General features: G+C 39.5%; 1 protein-coding gene across 1 annotated transcript in view; it reads right to left on the minus strand.

The window, feature by feature from the left end:
* Nucleotides 1-21379, minus strand: part of PIK3C2G (phosphatidylinositol-4-phosphate 3-kinase catalytic subunit type 2 gamma) — a 288301-nt gene that overhangs the window by 49258 nt on the left and 217664 nt on the right. The window contains exons 26-27 of the mRNA XM_063323201.1: nucleotides 12117-12273; nucleotides 7375-7484 (exon numbers count right to left, since the gene is read on the minus strand). Of these exons, the coding sequence (XP_063179271.1) occupies nucleotides 7375-7484; nucleotides 12117-12273 (267 nt within the window). The remainder of the gene's footprint in view (nucleotides 1-7374; nucleotides 7485-12116; nucleotides 12274-21379) is intronic.

The raw sequence follows: 21379 nt of genomic DNA on the forward strand, positions 1-21379 counted from the left end.
GTATTTAATTTAATGTATAGTTTAAACACTTCCTAAATCACTGAGACGTGATTTAGGTTATAGAACCTGTTAACTGGGCCATATTATAGAAAAGCAGTTAGGGAATTTGCAATATTACTATGAGGCATATTAACTTTGCAGCTAAAACCAGTGCATTTTAATTCACATAAAGCAGGCTTCTACTTACAAACTAGTATTAATTCAGACATCATCACTAAGCAGAACAGCTGATACCAGAATTCCACTATTTAAACAATTCAGTATTTTAATGGCTTGTTGTTCTTTCCATGGGTCCATTAAGCTTCTAAAATGCTTTTAACACTCAGATTGCTAATCATATACTTTAAACCTAAACAGAGGCTTTTATTGTCATTGTTGCAGGTTTTCTCTGTGAGTTATTTTAAATGATTACATTTAAAATAAAATAAAAGCAGAAGTATAAGTTGTTTTAGCCCTCTCTCAATAGCCTGTTTTCTCTGTATGCAGTCCCCTGTGTAGAATAGAAAACATTAAGCAAACCTTATGTCATGTTATCAACAAAGAATTGAAAAGGCCTCTTTGCTATTCTGATGACATCTCAGAACGTGTCTTCACAGCAAGGTAGAACAGCTCTGGTTACGGTTCTCTGCACTTTCTTTCAAGGGCAAACTGGCTTAAGGAAACCCTCTTTCCCGCAGCCTCCCAAAAGCTGGTTGCTAACTATGTATGGAGCAGTGAGGTACAACAAACCCTTACCTTTTTTAATTTTGCAGTTTATTTTTGGCATGGATTAGTTCACTGACCCAGTTTATCACATTGTGGCATCTGATTCCCCTTTCTGTTAGCATTTTTAAAGTTCATCCTAAGGATCAGTGGTGGAACTTTCTCCTTGAACTCTCCAAAATCCCCATACACCTTCTTTTCTCTACAGCCACATTAAGTCTAGCCATAGGTGAGGAAGCTGATAAGGTCAAGGGTATTTGTTGCTGAGATCCTCTTGCTCCCTAGGCCATTACCATCTTTGCCTGTGCCTAAAGCTGACTACTTCTTAGAGATGGCAAAAAGTTTCTTAGTTATTTCAGAGCTCTGGTAGCCCAAGCTGCCTAGAGAATTAGTGTCTAATGGTCTATAGAGGGAAAAACTGAAGTGACCTATACGAAGGGCATCAAAAGCACAGGTTAATCCGAAGAAAACAGGGAACTGTCATTAACTAGAGTCAAATTAATTGTGAATCACGATACTGATAACACACAGTTTTCAGGCAGAAAAATTATTTTTTTCCACATGACAATATCCGTTTACCATACAGATTGGTGTCTGACCTACTTCTCAGAGAAGTGAGTTAAATATCCAGGACTATTGAAAAATTAATAATGACTTTCCGCTTTCCACCCGCTGAACTGACTTTGAACTTCAGATTTGGCGCGCAGTCTTTGTACAGAACTGTCAAGTCACAGTATCAGGTCAAACATGCCCAGACTGGTTGACTGCTTGTGTAAACAGAGATGGATGAAAAGATTGGCTAACAATTTCAGGAGTGACTAGTGATAGTTGGTGCCTTGATTTTTAGGAAGTAGACATTTCTTATGGGACAGGTATTCTGAGGGCTGGTGCTTAGATCTTTTTGGACACACCAGCCTTTCTCTGTAGCCTTTTAAGAGGACATACATTCATTATCACTGATTAGCTATCCAGGTCTCAGTCTTGTTATACATAATAATAATTATTCACCCCAAACTTCAGAATAAATTTTTTTATCATTCTTGATGGGATCCTGCTTCTCATTTCTATCTAGGTCTAAAATAATTAAGAGTTTAATAAGCAAAATTTATTTTCATGGAATTCTCAGATGTTAATGAACATGGTGTTTCATTTATATCCAGCATTTCCATCCATGAATTTACCAGGCTCCATTTTAAAACAAGTTGGCTAGTATGCCCCCAACAGCTCTTAATAGACTTTTCCAGAACAATACTGCTTTCAGGGACAGACCTTTTCTAATTTTCAGCTACATTTATTAATGGACAGTTGATATTCTTTCTGTGTACAGCAGTGATAATGCTTCAGTTTAGTATCTTATTTACCATTGTGATAGTATACAGGCAATAATCATATTCTTTTTACCTCTTAATTTGCTAGGCTTCAAAAATCCAGGTTTACTTCAGACTAATTCTGATCCCATGGTCTGAGCACATCACATGCTCTCCTGAAGCGCACCTCCCAGTCTGGTTTCTCTAATAGTCCTCCTATGTGCCTCTCCTGGGACAGAGGACATTCCTCTCCCCTGAGCTGGTGGCATGTGGGGTTTATCACAGAATCACAGAATCTTCATGGTTGGAAAGGACCCTTAAGATCATCGAGTCCAACCAAACAACCTACAATCTCTGCCACTAGAGCATGCCCTGAAGCGCCACATCTAGACGTTTCTTAAACACCTCTAGGGATGGTGACTCAACCACCTCCCTGTGCAGGCTGTTCCAGTGCCTGACCACTCTTTCAGTACAGTAATTCCTCCTGATATCTAACCTAAACCTCCCCTGCCGCAACTTCAGACCATTTCCTCTGGTCCTGTCATTATTCACCTGGGAGAAGAGGCCAACACCCACCTCTCTACATCCTCCTTTCAGGTAGTTGTAGAGGGCAATGAGGTCTCCCCTCAGCCTCCTCTTCTCCAAGCTAAACATGCCCAGCTCCCTCAGCCTCTCCTCATATGACCTGGTCTCCAGACCCCTCACCAGTCTGGTGGCTCTCCTCTGGACACGCTCCAGCACTTCAACCACAGTATGAATGCCTCAAACAACATAAATTCAAGGAGGAAGTCTGTTCCTTTGAGGGACATCTACTACGACCTTCACAAACTGCTTGAATACCACTGAGAGGAGTTCAGTACCATAGTTTTGCCTATGCCCTTCCAAAAGTCACCAGCTTTCACTGGTGTTTCAGTTGTTTGTGAGATTTCTAGCCAGAATATCTGCAGCCACCTGACAAACAGGGATCAGCTGATCAGTTTGAGATTAGCATCATATTATGAAAGGAGTTACTGTGAATTGTCCAGTTTTGCAGCTGCTGGCATTTGTCGTTCAGAGTGGATATGCTTGACCTGGGCAGTGACAGGTACCTAAAAACCGATTTTGTTAATATATAAATAAAGATGGCAGCTGACCCTAGCAGCACCCCGCTCAATCAGGCTGCTGAAGATATGCAACAGTGCTTCGCTGGTAGTCATCAGATCCACACTGCATCTCTTATTCATGGGCTTCTATGAGTGGGTAGGACTGCATACCGCAATCAATTGAAATCAATTCCATTCATTGCATTAGGCTAACTCTAATCCCTTAAAAATAATTTAAAATATACATCCCTTTACAGGCACATTAAAAATGTCAGGCAGCATGCGACACCACACTGACATCTGAAGACAGTATTCTGAAGAGGAAATTTATATCCAGAGGTAAGGCGGGTTTCCAGTTTCTGGTAAAACTGTGTTGTCCGGGGAAGAGGAAAGGAGGGAGGGGAAAGGATCAAATTGAGTTTCAAGGATCAAACTGAGTTCAGGGCAGATGCTGGGGAGACAGCAATGTTTCACTTGGCACTAGGTGCACAGAACTGACAAGCAAACACAGAAACTCTTGTTTAACTCTCAACTGGTGCATTGTTTATCCACGATCCGAGGCTGCGACCTTCCAGAAGGCTGTAAGCTGTGAGGCTTAACACTGCTGCTCATCAGCTCAGAGCAGTGAACTGACCCAATGTGAGAAGAACACAGCACACAAACGACACCACAGATTGTTGAACATGTCTTAAATCAAGATTGAGAGCAAAGGAATTTGGCAAAACACAGAACGCCTTACGATCCTGAAAGGGGTCAGCACGTTACAGTCCAGACTCCGGTGGCATTATTCTGTTGGCTAAAAAGGTGACGGCAAAGAACAAATTAACACTGTTTTGCCAGGAATATTTGTGACATCGTTCATCATTCCATGTTGTTTTTAAAGAACAGTAGAGGCAATGTCAGTATTATCGCTCAAACCAAACTCAGACAATGGCTAAAAGCAACCTATTTCTACAGAAATACAGAGAAATACTGTTCTCCCATTTCCACTAGCAGAAGATTGGGGTTTTCAGCAGACACATTATATGATCGAATCTGAAAGATTACAATAACTACCTTGTACTTAGAACAAGAAATAACTTTCTGCTGGCAGCGCTTAACATTCCAATGACCACACTCCTTGTCTAGAAAAGAACTTCTTAAAAACAATAAAGTGCTTTTGGAAGTAATTAGGGAGAAAAAGGAGCTACAAATTGCGAAACGTCTGAGAGCTACTGGAAGTTGTGCTAATAATCAAAACTTTCACTTTCCTTGGCTTTCTAAGGACAGCTTGAATAATAGATACAAGAATAAGCTACAGAGTGACCAGGAGAAGTGCGTAAGTGGATTTTTTTCCCACTAGGACATTTTGTGTAACAAGGAGGTAGGGAAGAAATTTTCTGAAGCACAGGAATAAAGATGATGTAGGTAACGCAAAGCTCACAAAAACCTCAATATATTAACATTCCTGGGGGCAGGTCGGAAAATGCTTATACAGAGGGGTAGGTTCTGCATGAAACCAGGTATCAGGCCATCCCAAAGTCTTTATTTTGAAAAGTGCCTGAACACATTTTTCAAAGTTAAAATACCACTAGACATGAACCCTGATGCTCAGCTCATGTTTAAACATGTAGAAATATTACTTAATACAAGTGTTGAATTAACACAAAATTATGTTCAAACATTAATAGAAATTAGAATAAAGAAAAAAAAAAGCTCCAAGAGAAATGAGATCCATGGAAATTCATGAGCTAATGACAAGAGACTTTCTTCCTGCAAATGAGCATATATAATACAAATGTACCCTAAGAGTATTAAAGAACAAAATATGCACCCTAGCAATATCTGACTTTTCTACATCATACAATGATCTCTATGGACAATAACAAATCTTGTTATAACTTCACCGTTTCAAAGGAAATTGGAACAATAGCTCTGGACTTCACTAAAAACATTTTAGCAGAAAACACAGTTTCAACAGAACAGAGCCTACAGCGCTGTGCAGATCTGCACCATGATGCTAATTTTGTTGGTAAGCAGGACCTCAGTGGCGTTTCCACTTTGAAGGCCTTCATGTCCTTAACATCAACCCTAACAAGAAATCTAACGGGAAGAAGGACACGCTGGCCTCTAAGACCTACATATAGTCTCTCTGGGCTGAACAGGATTTCCTAACCCTAATATGAACCTCTACAAGGCAAAAAAGCACACCAGCTCTTCTTACTTCCACAGTGGTATGGAGCCACATCTCCTTCCGAGTGCCAGCTGTTATTCTACGTGTTTCGGCTAGGAAAGACTGCAGGTGAATATCCACTCTGAGGTCCCTCATTCCTTCACCCTAACCCTTCAAACACCACAAACACCTTGCCCACCTTCAAGAAAGAGTGTGGAGCTACAGCTTTGTCCTGAACCCACCCCTCATTCTTCATCTTCCAGCTCAGCAAGACTACAGTGATATTAACCCTAACCATAACCTTAGTCCTACCCGAAAAGCATACTGATCCTTTCCACCTCCAGAGGAGCACTGGGCACTAGCTCTGAGCTTTACATGACACTAATGCAATTTTCACTCTGAAGACTCACATTTCCCTTTTTGTTATGTATATCCTAGCCTTTTTTCACTAATTTAATGAACTGGGTTTTTTACCCATGAGAGACGGACACAGCCACCCAAACTATTTGACAGAATCAAGATTTCATCAATTTAATTAGAAACTGCATGTTTCCTATTTGAACTGGAAATATAAGTCTGTAATTTGGGAACGTGTGAAATTTTAAAGGAAAGGATAAGGTAGGAGTTAACCATAAATGTGAAGCTGTAATTAAATTTTAAAATAAAACAATCTTGCTATGGAGCAAGAGTGAAAGCGTATGAAGAAACAGGTGTTAAAGGAGAAGGAACTCAGTGTTCTCCTGTCTGTAAAGTAATGAAACAATAGGGTTTTTTGGAGAAGTCCCTCTCTTTTTCTTCAAAGAAGGGTCTTCCTTAAACTCTCTAGGTCTCTGTTCCAGTCTTCTCCAAACCTGCTGCCTCAGTTTCCAATTCTAATACATGAAAAGGAGACATATAAACAACACAATACAAATTGCCCAAAATCTTCATATGGGCCTCCGTAATAGTAATGAGACTGGCTCAGCTGCTCCAGTTCAAGCTTTCATCTAATTTATTCATAGCAATGTGCCCTCTGGCTGTACTGAAGGGTAGGGGGGAATTGCTGTTGCAGTTTGCACCGGTGCAGAGAACTGTGCTGCCTTATGGGAGTGTCCTTTAGGGCTCTGAATTTGAAAGGAGCCCTTCACTAGGAGTCCAGTGCTGTGAACTGGATGGATATGTGCCCTGCACTTGCACCAGAGGAGGAGCTTGCTTTGCATGGGTATGTGGTGTCCAGGGTGCATGAATTCATAGACTGTCCTTTGGAAATGATTCTGCCAGGACAGGCTCTGAGAGGGACATTTTTTCTCATACTGTGCCTAGAATGGGAAGGTGAGTTTCCAAATCCAGACAGTCTCCACTAGCTCTTTCTAAAGCATCATCACATCAGCAGTTGGAATTATATGTAATGCAGTGTTCTGACCTGAAAGGATCAGGACTGAGGGTTTCAAACTGATTTTGTACACATCATTCGCAGGTCCTCATCAATAATCCCCGGTTATTATCACAAAGAAGTGAAAGGTTTCATTATCCTAACACAAATCAAGCTTTAAACATACCTATACGTACATACAATGCTCTTCTGTGATAGATCTGGTAAGTGCTTAAAAGCAAGAATCAGTACCATATTGCAGATGGAGAAACTATGGCTAACAGAGGGTAAGTAACTTGCCTGAGGAAACACAGAAGGCCAAAAAAAGAACAGAAAAGGAAATAAAATGCAGAAATTCCAGGTCCTCACTCGGTCCATTAACAAGTTGAACCTCTTTATTCAGTCCAAATCCTGTTGCATGTAGCCACTGCACTTAAAAGCAGAGAGGAAAGCTAACTAGATAATAAGCCAGGATGTTTTCACTATCATAGTCAGAGAAATCTCTAGGCACTGAATAAGCAACTTCTTACAAGTGTACCACAAATGCACAACTGTTTCTTCCAGAAATTTGAGGAGATTGGTTATAACATGCATAATGAACGGACTTTTTTAAAGTAAACATGTGAAGACCAATTATCCCTTTGTGTAATTTCACTGATTACAACCTCTTAACGTAACAGAAAAAGTGCGCTTTTTTGTTGTTGTTTCTTCGTTTTTAATTTGACAGTTTTGCTTCATGCCTGAAGGAGATAACGTTTCTGGATTATATTCTGCTTTTACCTTGTAAAATAGCTTGTAGCCTGGAGGTCTGAGTCCTGAGGACGGAGGTTATCATACACATACTTCAGATCCCGAATGCTGTTTAGCTCGGGCAATCCTGCATGCAGCATCTTAAAGTAAAGAAATATCATTAGTCCACTGTTCTGTTGAAAAGAAATTTAAACGAAATGGGGCTAACTGAGAAAAGAAAGGTTTTAACACTGAAAGGTCTTCTTGTAAAATACAAAGTTTTACTGATCTGAAAAGTTGTTCTGATGCCAGAGCAATGCCTGCAATACTAAAGCAAATATATTGCATTGTAAACCTTCACACTGAGGTACCAGAAAGAGGCATGGGTCAAAATCAACGATCCATTTTAATTATTTATTTTCTCTTCGGATACCATAATGTGTGCATTGCAAAGCTTCCTTCATAGCCTTCTAATGGTGATAAAGGGAAGGCGACCAAATTCAGCCCACCCGAACAATAGTAACCACATTTCTGTTATGTCCACAGTGTTATCGTAGTCCTAATCCAATTTAGCGCAACATCGCTTTCGCATTTTTAAGTACTGATTCCACCATTACTGCTCTGGACTCCTCCTGCAGAGGGATTGTAGGTTCACTCCCTTTACAGTCAAAGGTTCCTCTAGACTTTGATTCATACCAGGAGCCCTGGTTTGGGCTCTGAGAACTGCCCTCTGGAGAGGATATCATTCTGCATCGATGGGGGGAAGGAGCTGTTCTAGTTAGTTGTCCAAGTTAGGTTCAAAAGACAAATAATGCAAATATTCCCCTTGCAAAGTAACACGAGTAAGGTACACAACTGAGTGCGTCCACTTGCCCACACAGCTCTCTCCAGGCATTTTAAAATGTCAACCACAAAAATAATTTTGACTCACTTCAAAACCTACTGATTTTTCTCAACAATCACAGCAAGTTGAGAGTGATGCTTTGTGTGTAATGGAGAAAAAATCGCTCCTTCACATTGCTCAGAAGGAAACGTATCTGAATTTGCAGTCGCTGCTGTGCATTCTTCATTGATATTTACGTCTAGTTCAGACAGAAAGACGCACTGAGTTTTGCGGATAACAGCAAAGAAGAAAGGAAGCACTGCTTTTATTTTAAGGTTTTGTTCTGAGATTAATAGAGTAAGGGGAAAAGAGATGGGGGGGGGTATTTTCTTTATTCCTTCTAACCTTCTCAATATTTTTAAGTCAAGTTTCAATATTTTCTTTTTGGCATTTTGATGCCAAATGTTGCTTCATATCTGACCCCATTTATACTACCACTGGACAGTTAGACTGCTGTCTCACAGAGTTCTGGCTAGCAAGGAGCACAGACGCAGAAAGCTCAATGAGGTGAATTTAAGTGAGTTGAGAGCAAGGACAATAACAACATTCAGCACTTAAGGGCACACAATGCTATTTATCTGTATGCCTTCAACCTGTTTATAAAACATCGTAACAACTCCTGTCCCCTTAAAAAAAAAAAGACAGTTGTTGCAAAGGCAAATTAAGCTTCTTGCCCTGCATTAGAAAAGGGAACAATGACAGATATGAACATAATCTGAATGATCTGTAGTGTAACTGAAAAATAGGAATTTTTTAGGCCGTCTGCATTTCAGAAGGTAGAAAACCATTTGAGGAAGAAAAAAAAAAAATGTATTTAGCTGGGCAGTACCTACACAGTGCTTGGCTGGCTGCAACAGGGTCCTAGAGGCTTATTATACTGCTTCATCCCTCTTGCTCCATATAGCATATCTTTCATGTTTCCAGTCCCCTGATGGAGGAGGCTTCTGAACACTGTGTCTAGGGATACTGGATGCTAATCAGACAAGACATGTTCAGAAAACAACTAAGGTCACCTAGGGCAACTCAAATGTCACTAGATGCCTAAGTTTAAGTGCCTGCATTGCTCCCATGGTTTGGCCACATGTACGTCTTGACCTACCACACTTGGTTATCCCAGGCCTTCTGACTCACCGAGTGGAGCTGCCTACGCTCTCCTCGGGCTTGGGTTCAGAGCTGGTGTGTGACGCTCAGCCCACCCCCCCCAGGAAAAATGAATAGTTCTGGCATGTACTTTCCATGCATTAGACCTCCAAAACGGGGGTGTTTTCCTAATCTTTTTTTCCCAAATGGTGTTTCTGAGTTGTAGGAGGGTGAAATGACTTGTGTAGGGACACAGGATTCTTGAGTCTTAGATCTGCTCTGTCTAGGTACTGTCTCCTGGTTTTAACTTTAACGTCTTAGCTCAACCTGTTTCTTGTCACAACAGAGGCAAGTGGATCAATTACTTGCTGTCTAGTGTCACCTCTAAGCCCCTTTTAATAATTTTCTACCTGAAAAAATCTTTATAACAGTAATGGATTTTTCATTTATTTTTTAAACTAGTCAAAAGGTTTTTGTGTCCTATGATCACCCTCTTTTATAATACTTCACAGCAATTCTTTAATGAGAGCAAAGCTGATGAACTACAGGCATTTACACAGCTGAACTCTGCCAGCAGACTCTTGGGTCTCCCACAGATGTTTCTGCTTTTGGAAGTGATGGAAACTTCATGGATTATTTCTTATTCCCAGTAGCAAATGTCAGTGCGGTTCTAGAAACAAGCTGCTCATCACCAAGAAAAAACATTAAGTCCCAAACTGGGCCAAACCCCCAAAATTGTTCATAATCACAGTTTGCTGGAAACCACTAGCAGTTATTGACCATCCAGAGCACAGTTTACTACTCCTGTGAAGTACTGTACTTTTGGGAAATTGCCTTATTGTTCAGATTTTTTAACTATGGTTTATAAATAACAACTCAGAAAACAGAATGTGGGAAGGAAAAATTAATGATGCAGATTTCCAGATAGTGAGAGAAATCTTAGACTGTCATTGATACCAATAAGCAGTGGCTAGTTTATCTTGCCCCTTTGTGATAACATCTGATATTTTGCATGGAAATAAATTCAAAGTGGAACTTCTTCACGGTCTATTTAGTTTTCTAGAAATGACCTATGTAACTAAAACATTTCGATACTTAACAGTTTCTGACCAACATCCCGTTTTGAGTGCAGAACCAGACTCACTCTTCCAAACATCACTGGCAAAAACAAGGCGCTCACAAGCTTGTCTTGTTTGTTTAATTTCCTTGTGATGTGAAGTGCTCATCGATGGGGTGTGAGTGCGCTGACAGTTATTTTTCAATTATGGAATGTAACACAATTGACTGAACTGCAGCCCACTGACAAATGTTAATATTAAATAAAACATATCTGTAAGCTGACTTTCAGCTCAGCACTATTTCCTCTGCGTAAAGATCAGCAGAAACAAAAGAAGATGCAGCATGTCCTGAATATAGACAAACCCGAGCTACATTCAGGCAGAGATAGCTAGTTATTTCAGAGCTCCTGCCGGGAACATTTTCCTAACGCACGCTCTCTATTATCCCCGAGTAATCTAACATCATTATCTCTGCTGATTGCAGAAAAAGGGACTGCACTGGGGACAAGGAGGTGGGCAGAAGATGCAGCTATATTTGCAGCATGAGGTTTTAGGCGACCTGTTCAGAAATGCACAGATTACTGCTGTGGATGGGGGAGCATGGGTGCTTCTGAATTTTCCAGAGGGTCTTTAACTTAAGACAGTGTCTCCTACAACCGCACTGCTTTCAGCCAATATGGTTACAACATACTGGGGCAAAATTACACTTTATGACAGGGTTGCAGTTTCGCCGCACCTTCGTGACTACTTAGAAGGAGGGCTAAGAGATCTGGGGCAATCCCTCCTGCTTCATATTGGCAAATCACAAAATGTACCACTGCATAAGAACCCATGGAACAGACAGAAACAAGACGAGCAAATTCTTGCCATTTCTCGCCTCCCCACTGCAGAGGTTGGAGAGGTCAGAGCAGTGTTACAGAGCAACTTCTTGGCTGCACCCCAACCTCAGCAGGGGTTCTGTTCACAAGGTTATGTAGATTTTTTCATGTGCAGACCAGTCACCTAGGTTTTGCACAGGGCATAAGTTTTTGATTAATATCTTAGCCAAGCAACTTAGCAAATATGAGTTAATTCAAAATTCTCATTTTACCCACGAAGGCAGAAAATCATTAACCTTTCACACACAAGTAAATAGAGGCATAAAGGAGTTACGGAATCTGCCAAAGCACGTGAATCAGTAGGAATACTTGAGGGACAAAAACCCCTAGAAGTCTTAAAATCCTATGCAAAAGGATTTTCAAAGATGCGTTAATATGGGTAGTGCTCCTTCTTTCCTGTGTTTGCCATTCTCAGAACGGTGGAGAGTGTGGAACGGTGCAAAAAACCACTCTAATGGAATCGCTGTGAACTGCAGTGCTGCTAGGTACTGTCACATCACTCACTCTGTGAAGTATTTAGTTTACTTTCTCTTGCTGTAACCATGAACGAGATCAGTAAATGATTGCTTGAAGACCTACAGAAAAAGGGCTGAGTGAAATTCCTAACCGAAACTTGTACCCGGCTTCTTCTGCAGTTTTCTACTATTTTGTAACAAAGAACACATTAAAGAAAAGTAAAAAAAAAAAAACCCAAGCAGCTTAGCTTTTCTTTTCTCTGAAATTAGTACTGAAATTGGATAGTTTCTTTGCACAGGAAGGGCCAGCACTAATATTTCCAGCAGAGCAGCTCGTACCTCTTCAAATCACAGTGCTACTGGAGGCAGCAGAGAAGTCGTAAAAGGGAAGAGGACACCAGAGGAAATGGATTTTCGGTTTCATCCTCAAAATTCTTACCATCTCCAGCAGGTTCAAGAGTAACTGGCTGTGTTTCCTGACTATATTATAAGCTCGACAACAAAGCTCCACAAACTCTTGAAAACGCTGCGGGTTTTTTCCACCTTCTGTGATGAAATACTCCATCTCTGATGTGAAGATGAAGGGAGCTCGGTCCCTTGAAAAGAGAACAATTACATGAGAAATTTCACAGAAAATAGCAAATCATGCAAGACGGTTAATATTTGTAATTCATTATTCACATTTGTTTCTCCAGTATTACCTTCCTCATTATTTCACCTCTCCCTTCCTCAATGTGGACACCTCTATTGCTCTGCCTAGTGTCACTGACTAATTGGGGGAGAGACAGGTCTCACAGCCAGAGCTTCCTGGTGCAAAACCCAACAACTGAACAAGTTTGGAGCTTACACGTTTTCTTCTGGCTCTTCTTTGCTTTTCTTTTTAAACTCTCATTCCTTTAATTTCTCGACTCCAGCCTGAAAGTGAATGTGGAAACAAGTTCTCTCCTGGTATTGAAATATTTAAAAGTTGTTCTCAAAGAGGATGGGGTATAAATATCACTCTAGGCAAGAAGTGAATTTAAGAAAAAAACTGTAACTCCACAATCCACCAACAACAAGAAAATGCAACATATGATGCTATCATTAAATATACACCATTCTGAAGGGATGTTTCTGACCCAGGTTACAACAGAATAAATCTAAATTCGTTGTCTTGTTTTCCTTACAGTTACTCTGTATTCATCCTAGAGTAAATGAGGTGCAGAATCTGAAACCATGTCTTCCCTTTTTTTCTTATCACTAGCATAGTTTGTGGCTATGGCATGCTATTGCAGAAGAAAACAGATTAGCCAGGCTTCTGCTAACAATCCTATCTATTCGGTAGTTTCAGAAAGGCCTGATATACTCCATCCTTGCACAGACAAAACTACAGCAGTGATTTACTCATCATAACTGTGTATACAGAGGCATGTAAACAGATTAAAGGGCTATACTCCAAGGAAATATACACAGTGTGTTAACCCTTAATTCAAAATGAACTTGAGTAAACTAAATATTCTTGGGAAGCCTGAACGCAGAAACAAATTTGAGGATCTCTCTTTCGTGCCGAAACCTCAAATCTGGGCTGAATCTGAACCCATTCTGCTTGCTAATTCATTTACAAATGAGACAGAGAAGCTTTCCTAGGTGTTTTCCTCATTTTTGTATAAAAATGCCTGCCTCCTACGATCACAGAAATAAAGTCAAGCTGCCGTGAGATTCTACGCTGCAACGGGAAGTCTGAGTCACAAAAAATGTTCAGGTGGCCTTTCCTTTCTTACGTCTGGAAATTCTTTCTGGTTTACACTGAAGCTAACTTTGAAAGCACGCCTCCTGTGAGTGTTGCTCATCTCAAAGCAGCCCCAGCCGCCAAGGGTTTTTTTAATATATTATTCAATTTCAGCTAGGTAGTATTAAGAACGATGAAGGTCCGCAGTAGCCACTCTTATTCTTTCCTTCCACATTTTCCTGTATTATGCAAGATGGGAGTTCACAGTGTGACAGTCATGTTGCAGTATGACTCTTACATAGTTATTGTGTAGTTTTGTGCTGTAGCTCACTGAGAATTACAAGCCTGTGTCTGCCACTGATTTCAGAGAGCAAGATTTTCCCAGAACCTTCATTCATCCATTCATTTGTCTTTTAGCTTATCTTTTGTTTAGCAGTGGTATTTAAAATAGACAATTATTAAATAAATTGATAAAATTAGGGTCACAGAAGTAATTTTGTTGAAGCCAATAAGAAAGAGAGCCAGAAAATTAGCAATATTAACATTTTCACTTATCTGTGGACAGAAGTCCCATATAATCTTGATTTGAAAGCATTTTAGTATCTTGAGAATGTTAAAAAATCAAATCTGCTTCTTTTCTGCATTTACATTTTTGGGTTAAAATATCCGAAGTCAAAATTATTGCTGTAAAGGTCCCATATGAAGTATTATCTTCAAAATTCATATTTGATTTCTGATGTCCAAATGCATCAAGAGACACAATTACACTAGGAAAACATAGGCCTTTCTGAGCTAGTCAAAGTCTCTCACATTCAGCTACTTGAGCTGAAAGCAGATACTGCAATCAGAAATTGCTTTACTGGAAGAAATACAGTGTTGAACATTGTTGGGTTGGGCTGTGGGCCAACTGCCACATAATGTAAGCACTGCAACATTAGTCAATTCTCTTACCGTGGTTGCTAAAGGATCCATTTGAACACGTAACTGATATTTTAGCATTACGTTATTTATAGATTAATTTTACTTGTCAGATGATTTTAAGCAGTTTTACAAGGTTCTTAAATGTCTTGGTATCATTTTAGACTGTCTTCACAGGTGGTAGGCCTGTCCTCCCTTGTTAACCTGCAAAACGCAACGTAGAAATTTGCTTTCCCTGGTTTTGCTCAAAGTCTTGTGATGCCAGAGCCTCTCCTGCAAGGACTGTAATCAGTCACATGCTGAAGTTCCATTCCTGCACGTGTCTAAGGAAGCCCGCTGCTCATAAAGGGAACGCTTTGCAATTGAAATTATAAAAACACATAAAACCAACTTAGTATAGGAGACAAGTCCCACTAGAAGGAACAACACAGTCATTTCTCACAACCATATTAAAAAGCAAAGTTTCAGTGGGAGGAGATGCTTACTCACTGAAGAGTACATAAAAGATTCCGAAAAACCAATTGACAGGGCTGAATGTCTGCATATAGATGCAAAATGTTCCTTGCTGCTTTCACAAACTCCTTTGGAATATAAAAACATAGAAGGGGATAGTCTAAAAATTACTCCAGCAAAATTACAAACAGCCAAGTCAAGTCAGTGTCCAACATGCACGGGAAAATTTTCATCAGCAAACAACAGCAGCTGTTTTAGCCTACGTAAGAAAAAAAACATTGCATGCCCTGGTGTCGCATGAGCGTTCTAATTTATCACGCGCGCACACACACACACACGTGTGTAAATGAACCTCACCCTGGTGCACAGCCTGCATTTCTGCATTTAAACCAGCACATCTCTAACTGACAGCCTTCTTTGTGGCGCATAGCTAAGATCATATTACATGACGGCATTTACTCGGAAGATATGCTATTCATCCAAAGGCCAGGTAACAACAACTATGAAAGACATCACTCATTTGGACATAAATCTATTGCATAGCTTGCTCACATGAAGTTATCTAAAATATATAAGGATGAAATACTTCTTACCCCAAAATATACCCTCAAGCTAAGCCCCATAATACTTTACATCCATAGGATGTTCAAAGACCACTTACTGTGTTACGGGACAAGGGCCCCTGGGCCTAAAATCTGTATTACAACTTGCTGCTTCCGTCAAACAGATGAAATGACTGGCATCAGTTTAACAAAACTGGTATGATGAAGTATTTTCAAGTAAAAGCCTTTTACCATATCTCTGTAGAAGACCAAAAGCCTTTTTTTCTTTATGGTGTGCTAAAGAAATACAGAATTGAAGCATTCTTGAATGACCTCTACTATAAAATGGTAACGTCAGGTACCATCATTTCTAGAAAAAAACGCCTCATTGAGAGAACTGACATGGCTTGAGATAGACCAAAGATGTACAGCCAATAAGCCTTCCAAAATCATTAAAGCCACCTTATCACAGCTTGTTCACTCCTTTTTTTTCCTTTCTTTCTTTTTTTTTTTTTTTTTACCCACTGAAGTCCAAGATGAGATTAATGAGCCCTTTGGTTTTATAATAGAAATCAGTCAAAAAGGTAATACCGCCGTTTATGACAGAATCTGATTGCAGACCTGGACCTTAAAGGCTTATACTTTACTATGTCTGTGACAAAAGAGTTTACTCAGGTCATTCGGTGAGAAGCAAGGCTAGTTTTATGGCGTTTTTATTCTTTCTTTCTTGTGTACTGCTTTTAGAGATTTAAGATTTTCATGGGAATGTGTTTTGCAGTTCCTCTGGAGATTAAGAATGTTTGGATGATATGCCATGAGAGGGAGGAAAGAAAGGAAACCTCAAGCAACTGAAAAGATCATCATGCAAAAACAAACTTGGTCTGGGGTGATGGGAACATTTACTGGGACTTCGTTGTAGGCTAGAAATATGTTGCATTCCTAGAAGACCAGTGAGATCATCAGGATTTGTTATGAAACACTAGATGTAAACAGATTAACAAAGTTTGTAAGGTCAACAATGGTTTTAGTTTTCACTACTGTGAATCTCACGGTACAGAATATTTAAGAATGATACACTGACTTACTTTTATATTAAGTAACAAAAGCATATGAGATAACCAAAACCAAATGACCTTCACTCTGATCCAATCTGAACTTCCTAAGAGTGTAGTTATGGAAAAGTTCAAGTCACACACAGTAATACAATAAGATCAAAACAGATGTAGTCCAACTTGTCATATGGACATAGGAAACAGTGCGTGAGAAACCATACAGAACTGTTTGAGATTTAAAAATCAGCTGCTCATCAGCATACGCCCCCATATATTCCCTGACTGCTTTAAAACCATTTTGGCTGAGTTGAGAGTGACTGATAGTATTTAGCATGACTATGTGGAATTCAGATGTATCCAGTAACACAGGAAAAGCTTTTAGGGAGTGTTTGAACGCTGATCTCCTTTGCTCTGCAGCAAAAGTGAAAAGCTTACTGAAGAACACACACAAAATAAATTAACACGAGTGCTTATTTCTCCAAGGCAAGTGAAAATATCTAATTATAGTAATCATATGTATTTGTAGACACAGAAAAAACCACAAGCAAGTGTATACCTTTCATATATTAAAGAATGAAACAGTGAAAAACTGCACAATACAATTCGTCTCAAGCAAGCACATAAAGAACGATAAAAAATATTCTTGGAAAGAGAACCACAAGAAATGTTCCATCTTTCTACTTACCAGGACAAAATCGACCATAAACATGCTTCTGGGATGCTTATTTAGCTTATTCTCAAAGATTTTAGTGACAGAGTTCTTCTCCAACCTCCCTATCAAATTTCTCTTCCAGTATCTCCCCTCACAGAGGTTTTTCCCTTAATGCCTAATCTAACCTTGCTGTGCTTTCATCCTACCATTTCTTGTTCTTTCCTAAGGGAACATGAGGATCCCGTCTTCTTTACAGCAGCCTCTAATGTATTTGCAGACTCTTATTATGTCTTTCCTCAATCATCTGTACACAATTGTTTCAATCTTTTCTCCTAAGTCTTGTTTTCCAGATGTCTGATAATTTTAATTGCTTTTCTCTGGACTCCTTGCAATTTCTCTCGACTCCTTATCCACATCTTTCTAAAACTAAAATGTTGAAAACATTCCAGCTGAAGTTTTACCAGTGTCACGTGAAGCAAAAGGACTACTTCACATTTCGTGCTTTCCAATTCGATATTCTGTCATCAACTCATATTCGGCTTGTCTGTAGAGTAACTGTCAGATCCCTTTCTGAAAAACTACCTATCATTGCTAATCCCAACTTTCATCACAGTCAAGAACTCTTACAGTAGGCCCCCACTGAAAAAAGGAACAAACATATTCTCTATCCCATCATACTGGTTATTAATGAAAATACTGAAGGATGTCAGTCCCACCACAAACCTCATGGTATGCCATTTCATGTGCCCTTCCAACTTTACACTGAAACACAGGTAGGTACTTTCCACAAATGGTTGTTAAAGCAGTTCTGCACAGTAATGGTTTTATCTAGGCAGTGTCTTCTTAACTTATGATAATGATATTTGTAAAAGTTACAGGAGGTCTACTAATGCTACATTGACTTACATCAAGTTATATGATATCTTTCTTCTCTATTTCACAAAGTGATGCTCTCCTGGAAAAAAATAACTATTCAAGAAAGGTGAGTGCTCCAGCACAACTCTACAGTGCTTATTATTCTTCTGACCGCTGTTATAGGAGATAACGACCTCTTCAGCAAGCGTAGAAACTAAATGATATAAATTTATTTTAAGTGACCTCATAACAGCAGTAGTTCTGAGCTTTGTATAAAATATAAATACTTCACTTGCTGTCCCTTTGCCTTCAATGAGAGTTGCTACCGCTTGCATTTTCACTGTCTTGTATTGCAAATCTGTGTTCAGATTTGTTTAGAAAACTTTTCTGTTTTGTTTCTTTTAGTGAAGAAATCTTGCTAGCAGTTCCCCGGATACATGTCTGCTCCCGAAAAGCGTAAACAACCTCTTGCTGAGACTTTATTACTCAAATCACCTAGACCTGATGTACATCCATCCACATCTAAATAAAATGAACTTCAATTGCCAAACAGTAATTACAATGCTATAAAAAGGAACAGAAGAGAGAGGTGAATTAGCAAATTTGAAACAGCTTTCTAAAAAAACCCAGAATTTATTTATCCTGAGGGATTTACTCTCAATTGTATTTTTTAATAGCTTTTATTTCCAGTAACAGACAGATGGAGAGTTGCTTGCCCAAACAGGGAACTCAAGACTAAGCTTGAAGGCAAAAAGGACACATATAGCAAGTGGAAATAAGGACTGGCTACGAAGTAGAAATACAGAAACACTGCCTAGGCATGCAGAAATGGTGTTAGGAAAGCCAATGCTCGAACAGAGTTAAAACTGGTGGTGGACATGAAACGCAACAAGACATTCTGCTGATACATCATTAATAAAAGGACAAACAAAGAAAATGTGGACCTGCTGCCGATTGGTGATTTAGTGAAATGGGCGCACAGACAAGGCTGAGGTACTCATTGCCTCCTTTGCCTCAGTCTTCACTGACGAGGCTCCCGAGGTGATGGGCAGAGAGCTGAGCATGAGCCAATGGTGGGCCAAATATGAGCCCTGGAAGCGATGAAGGCTAACAGCATCCTAGGCTGAATTCACGGGAAAGCAGCCATTAGATACCCTTACTTCACACTAGTTAGTCCACACCCTGCCAAAACAAGAAAGTTGTCGCTAAACTGGAGTAAGTTCAGCAGAGGGCCACCAAGATGTTTGGCGGGTAGAGCACTTACCTATGAAGAGAGGCTGAGGAAGATGGGCATGTTAACCTAGGAAATGAGAAGGTTTTCAGGAGACCAAACACTTATCAGGATATACCTCTATTAGAGATTATAAAACAGATGGATCCAGGCAAGAATACGAGAGAAAACTGAAACAGCTGAGGCCATAAGAAAAAAAACCCTCACTATGAGGATAATTAAATATTGAAACAGGTTGCCTGGAGAGGTTATCCTGGGAGGTTTTCAAGATTCAACTGGACGTAGCCCTGGGTAAACTGGTCTAAAGTTAGTGTTACTTTATGCTCTTAATACTTACACAGAAAGATTCCTGAATGCCCTTAGCATCCTTGGCTCAGGTAAACCACATGGCCTGGACATTCAAAACATGCATCTAATATTTCTGACCTACATTCTTCAACCAAATGACCAGAAGTCAAGTCTGTACCAGATAACATGTTTTTAACTCTATTTTCTGCCATTTCTGCCACTGTTTGAGATATCTACTGCATAAAAAGTTTTCTAACTACAAATTTTAAATCTAATTTCTGATTACAGTTTCACCCACATTATTTTTATATTAACATCTATCTTTAGAGGCAGAAACATAAACTAGAAAGAATGTCCTGAATTCCTTAGGTAACTGCAGACAGTTATTAAACCATTATGGTCTTATTTATTCATTAAGTTAGCTCTTCTTACATGTATATCGACTTTGCTATTATCATTATTTTTCACTACCAGAGCCCTAATGTTAGCTTTCTAGTAAAATCAGTGTGTTGGACATACCCACTATTACTATCGGTAGTAAAAGAAATATTTCACACATTGAACTGGCCTATTCTGAAAGATTTATCTGTTTCTGTCAGTAATTGAATTGGTTACATCAAGATTTAATCATGCTTAATGGATATGGTAGAAAAGAAGCTATAATCCTCGCCTAAGCTAAGGGCTCTGATTCATCATTCTGTTAACATCTAGTTCCCTGATGTAAACTGAGCCATAGTAAATATTTATTTGTGCCCCTTTGCCTGTGCAAAGTGCAAGGGAATGTAACTTAACTAAAATCCCTTTCATTTTGGGCCAACTGAAGTTAGTGAGTTTGTAGATCATGGAGATTTGATTACACCTAGTCCCATAGGATTACTATGCTAAGTGATAGTATAGCTAACACAAACGTTTACAGCTGAGGTTAGACATGGTTAAAGTTCTTAGTGTAGCCCTGGTTTGTGCAGTGTGTATTGCTACAGGGATTCATCTGGAACCTTACCTTGTAAGAAAAAAATTGGCAACAAACTCGTGATGGGAAAGCAGAAACTAGTTCAAGGCACCTCTTGATGGTTTTCACTACGGCTGCATTGCCCCAGTCTCTGCTGTGATGACTAGTTATTCTGCAGTCTGACCACAGAATTTATTCACTTATGTTGCAGAATTTCAACCACTTTCTACGGTCAGCTGCTCGTATATTTTTGAAGAATCCAAAAACGCTCCTCCCTGAAAGAAGATGTACTCTGTTTTAAGAATATACATGTCTTCAATAGTTTCAAACACTGTCCTGTTGCAACCATGTGCATCTTACATTAACTGATTAAAAAGCACTACTGTGTCCAGCTCAGGCACCTTCTGAGCTGCGTTAGGATCCTATATTCAGATAGACACATATAAAGCAGCCTGCACTCAGTCACCAGCAAGCAGACTGCGTAACAATGTTAAGGTGGATTTAAACCCTTTATATACTTCACGTTCAATACCTATATTTGAAAGTGCTCAGTACAGCATTCCTGATGCCTTATACTATTTTCTAAGACTATCAAATCTTCCAGGTTTGTTAGGAGTTTATTACTAACCCTATCGATAAAACACTTGAAAGTTAATTCACGAGGAGATTGGACTGATTCCTCTTGTTAACAGATTGTTGGATAACTGCTTTCTGCGTTCTGACTGACCCTCAGTGCTGAAACGAAGAATTTAAAAGTCAGACCTAAAAGTTGCCTTAAAATAAATAGAACAAGCGGGCTTATATCCCATATCTACTGAATATTCAGTTAACATATGAGATGGCTATTTGGAAAACACAGTAGTAGATTGTTGCAGGAGTTTTGTGTATCACCAGGCAAAACAGAGAAATAAACCAGTGATAAAGAAGGTGAATCACACAGAAATTCCTAAGGGCAGGGGATGAAATCTTACATGAATTAAGTATATCAGTATGCTTTCCAATTAAGGATGAAGGACAAAGGCGTAGTGTGCAGAACAAGCAGAAAAAGATACCG

Source organism: Chroicocephalus ridibundus, chromosome 1, assembly GCF_963924245.1.
Source record: "Chroicocephalus ridibundus chromosome 1, bChrRid1.1, whole genome shotgun sequence".
Classification (NCBI taxonomy): Eukaryota; Metazoa; Chordata; class Aves; order Charadriiformes; family Laridae; genus Chroicocephalus; species Chroicocephalus ridibundus.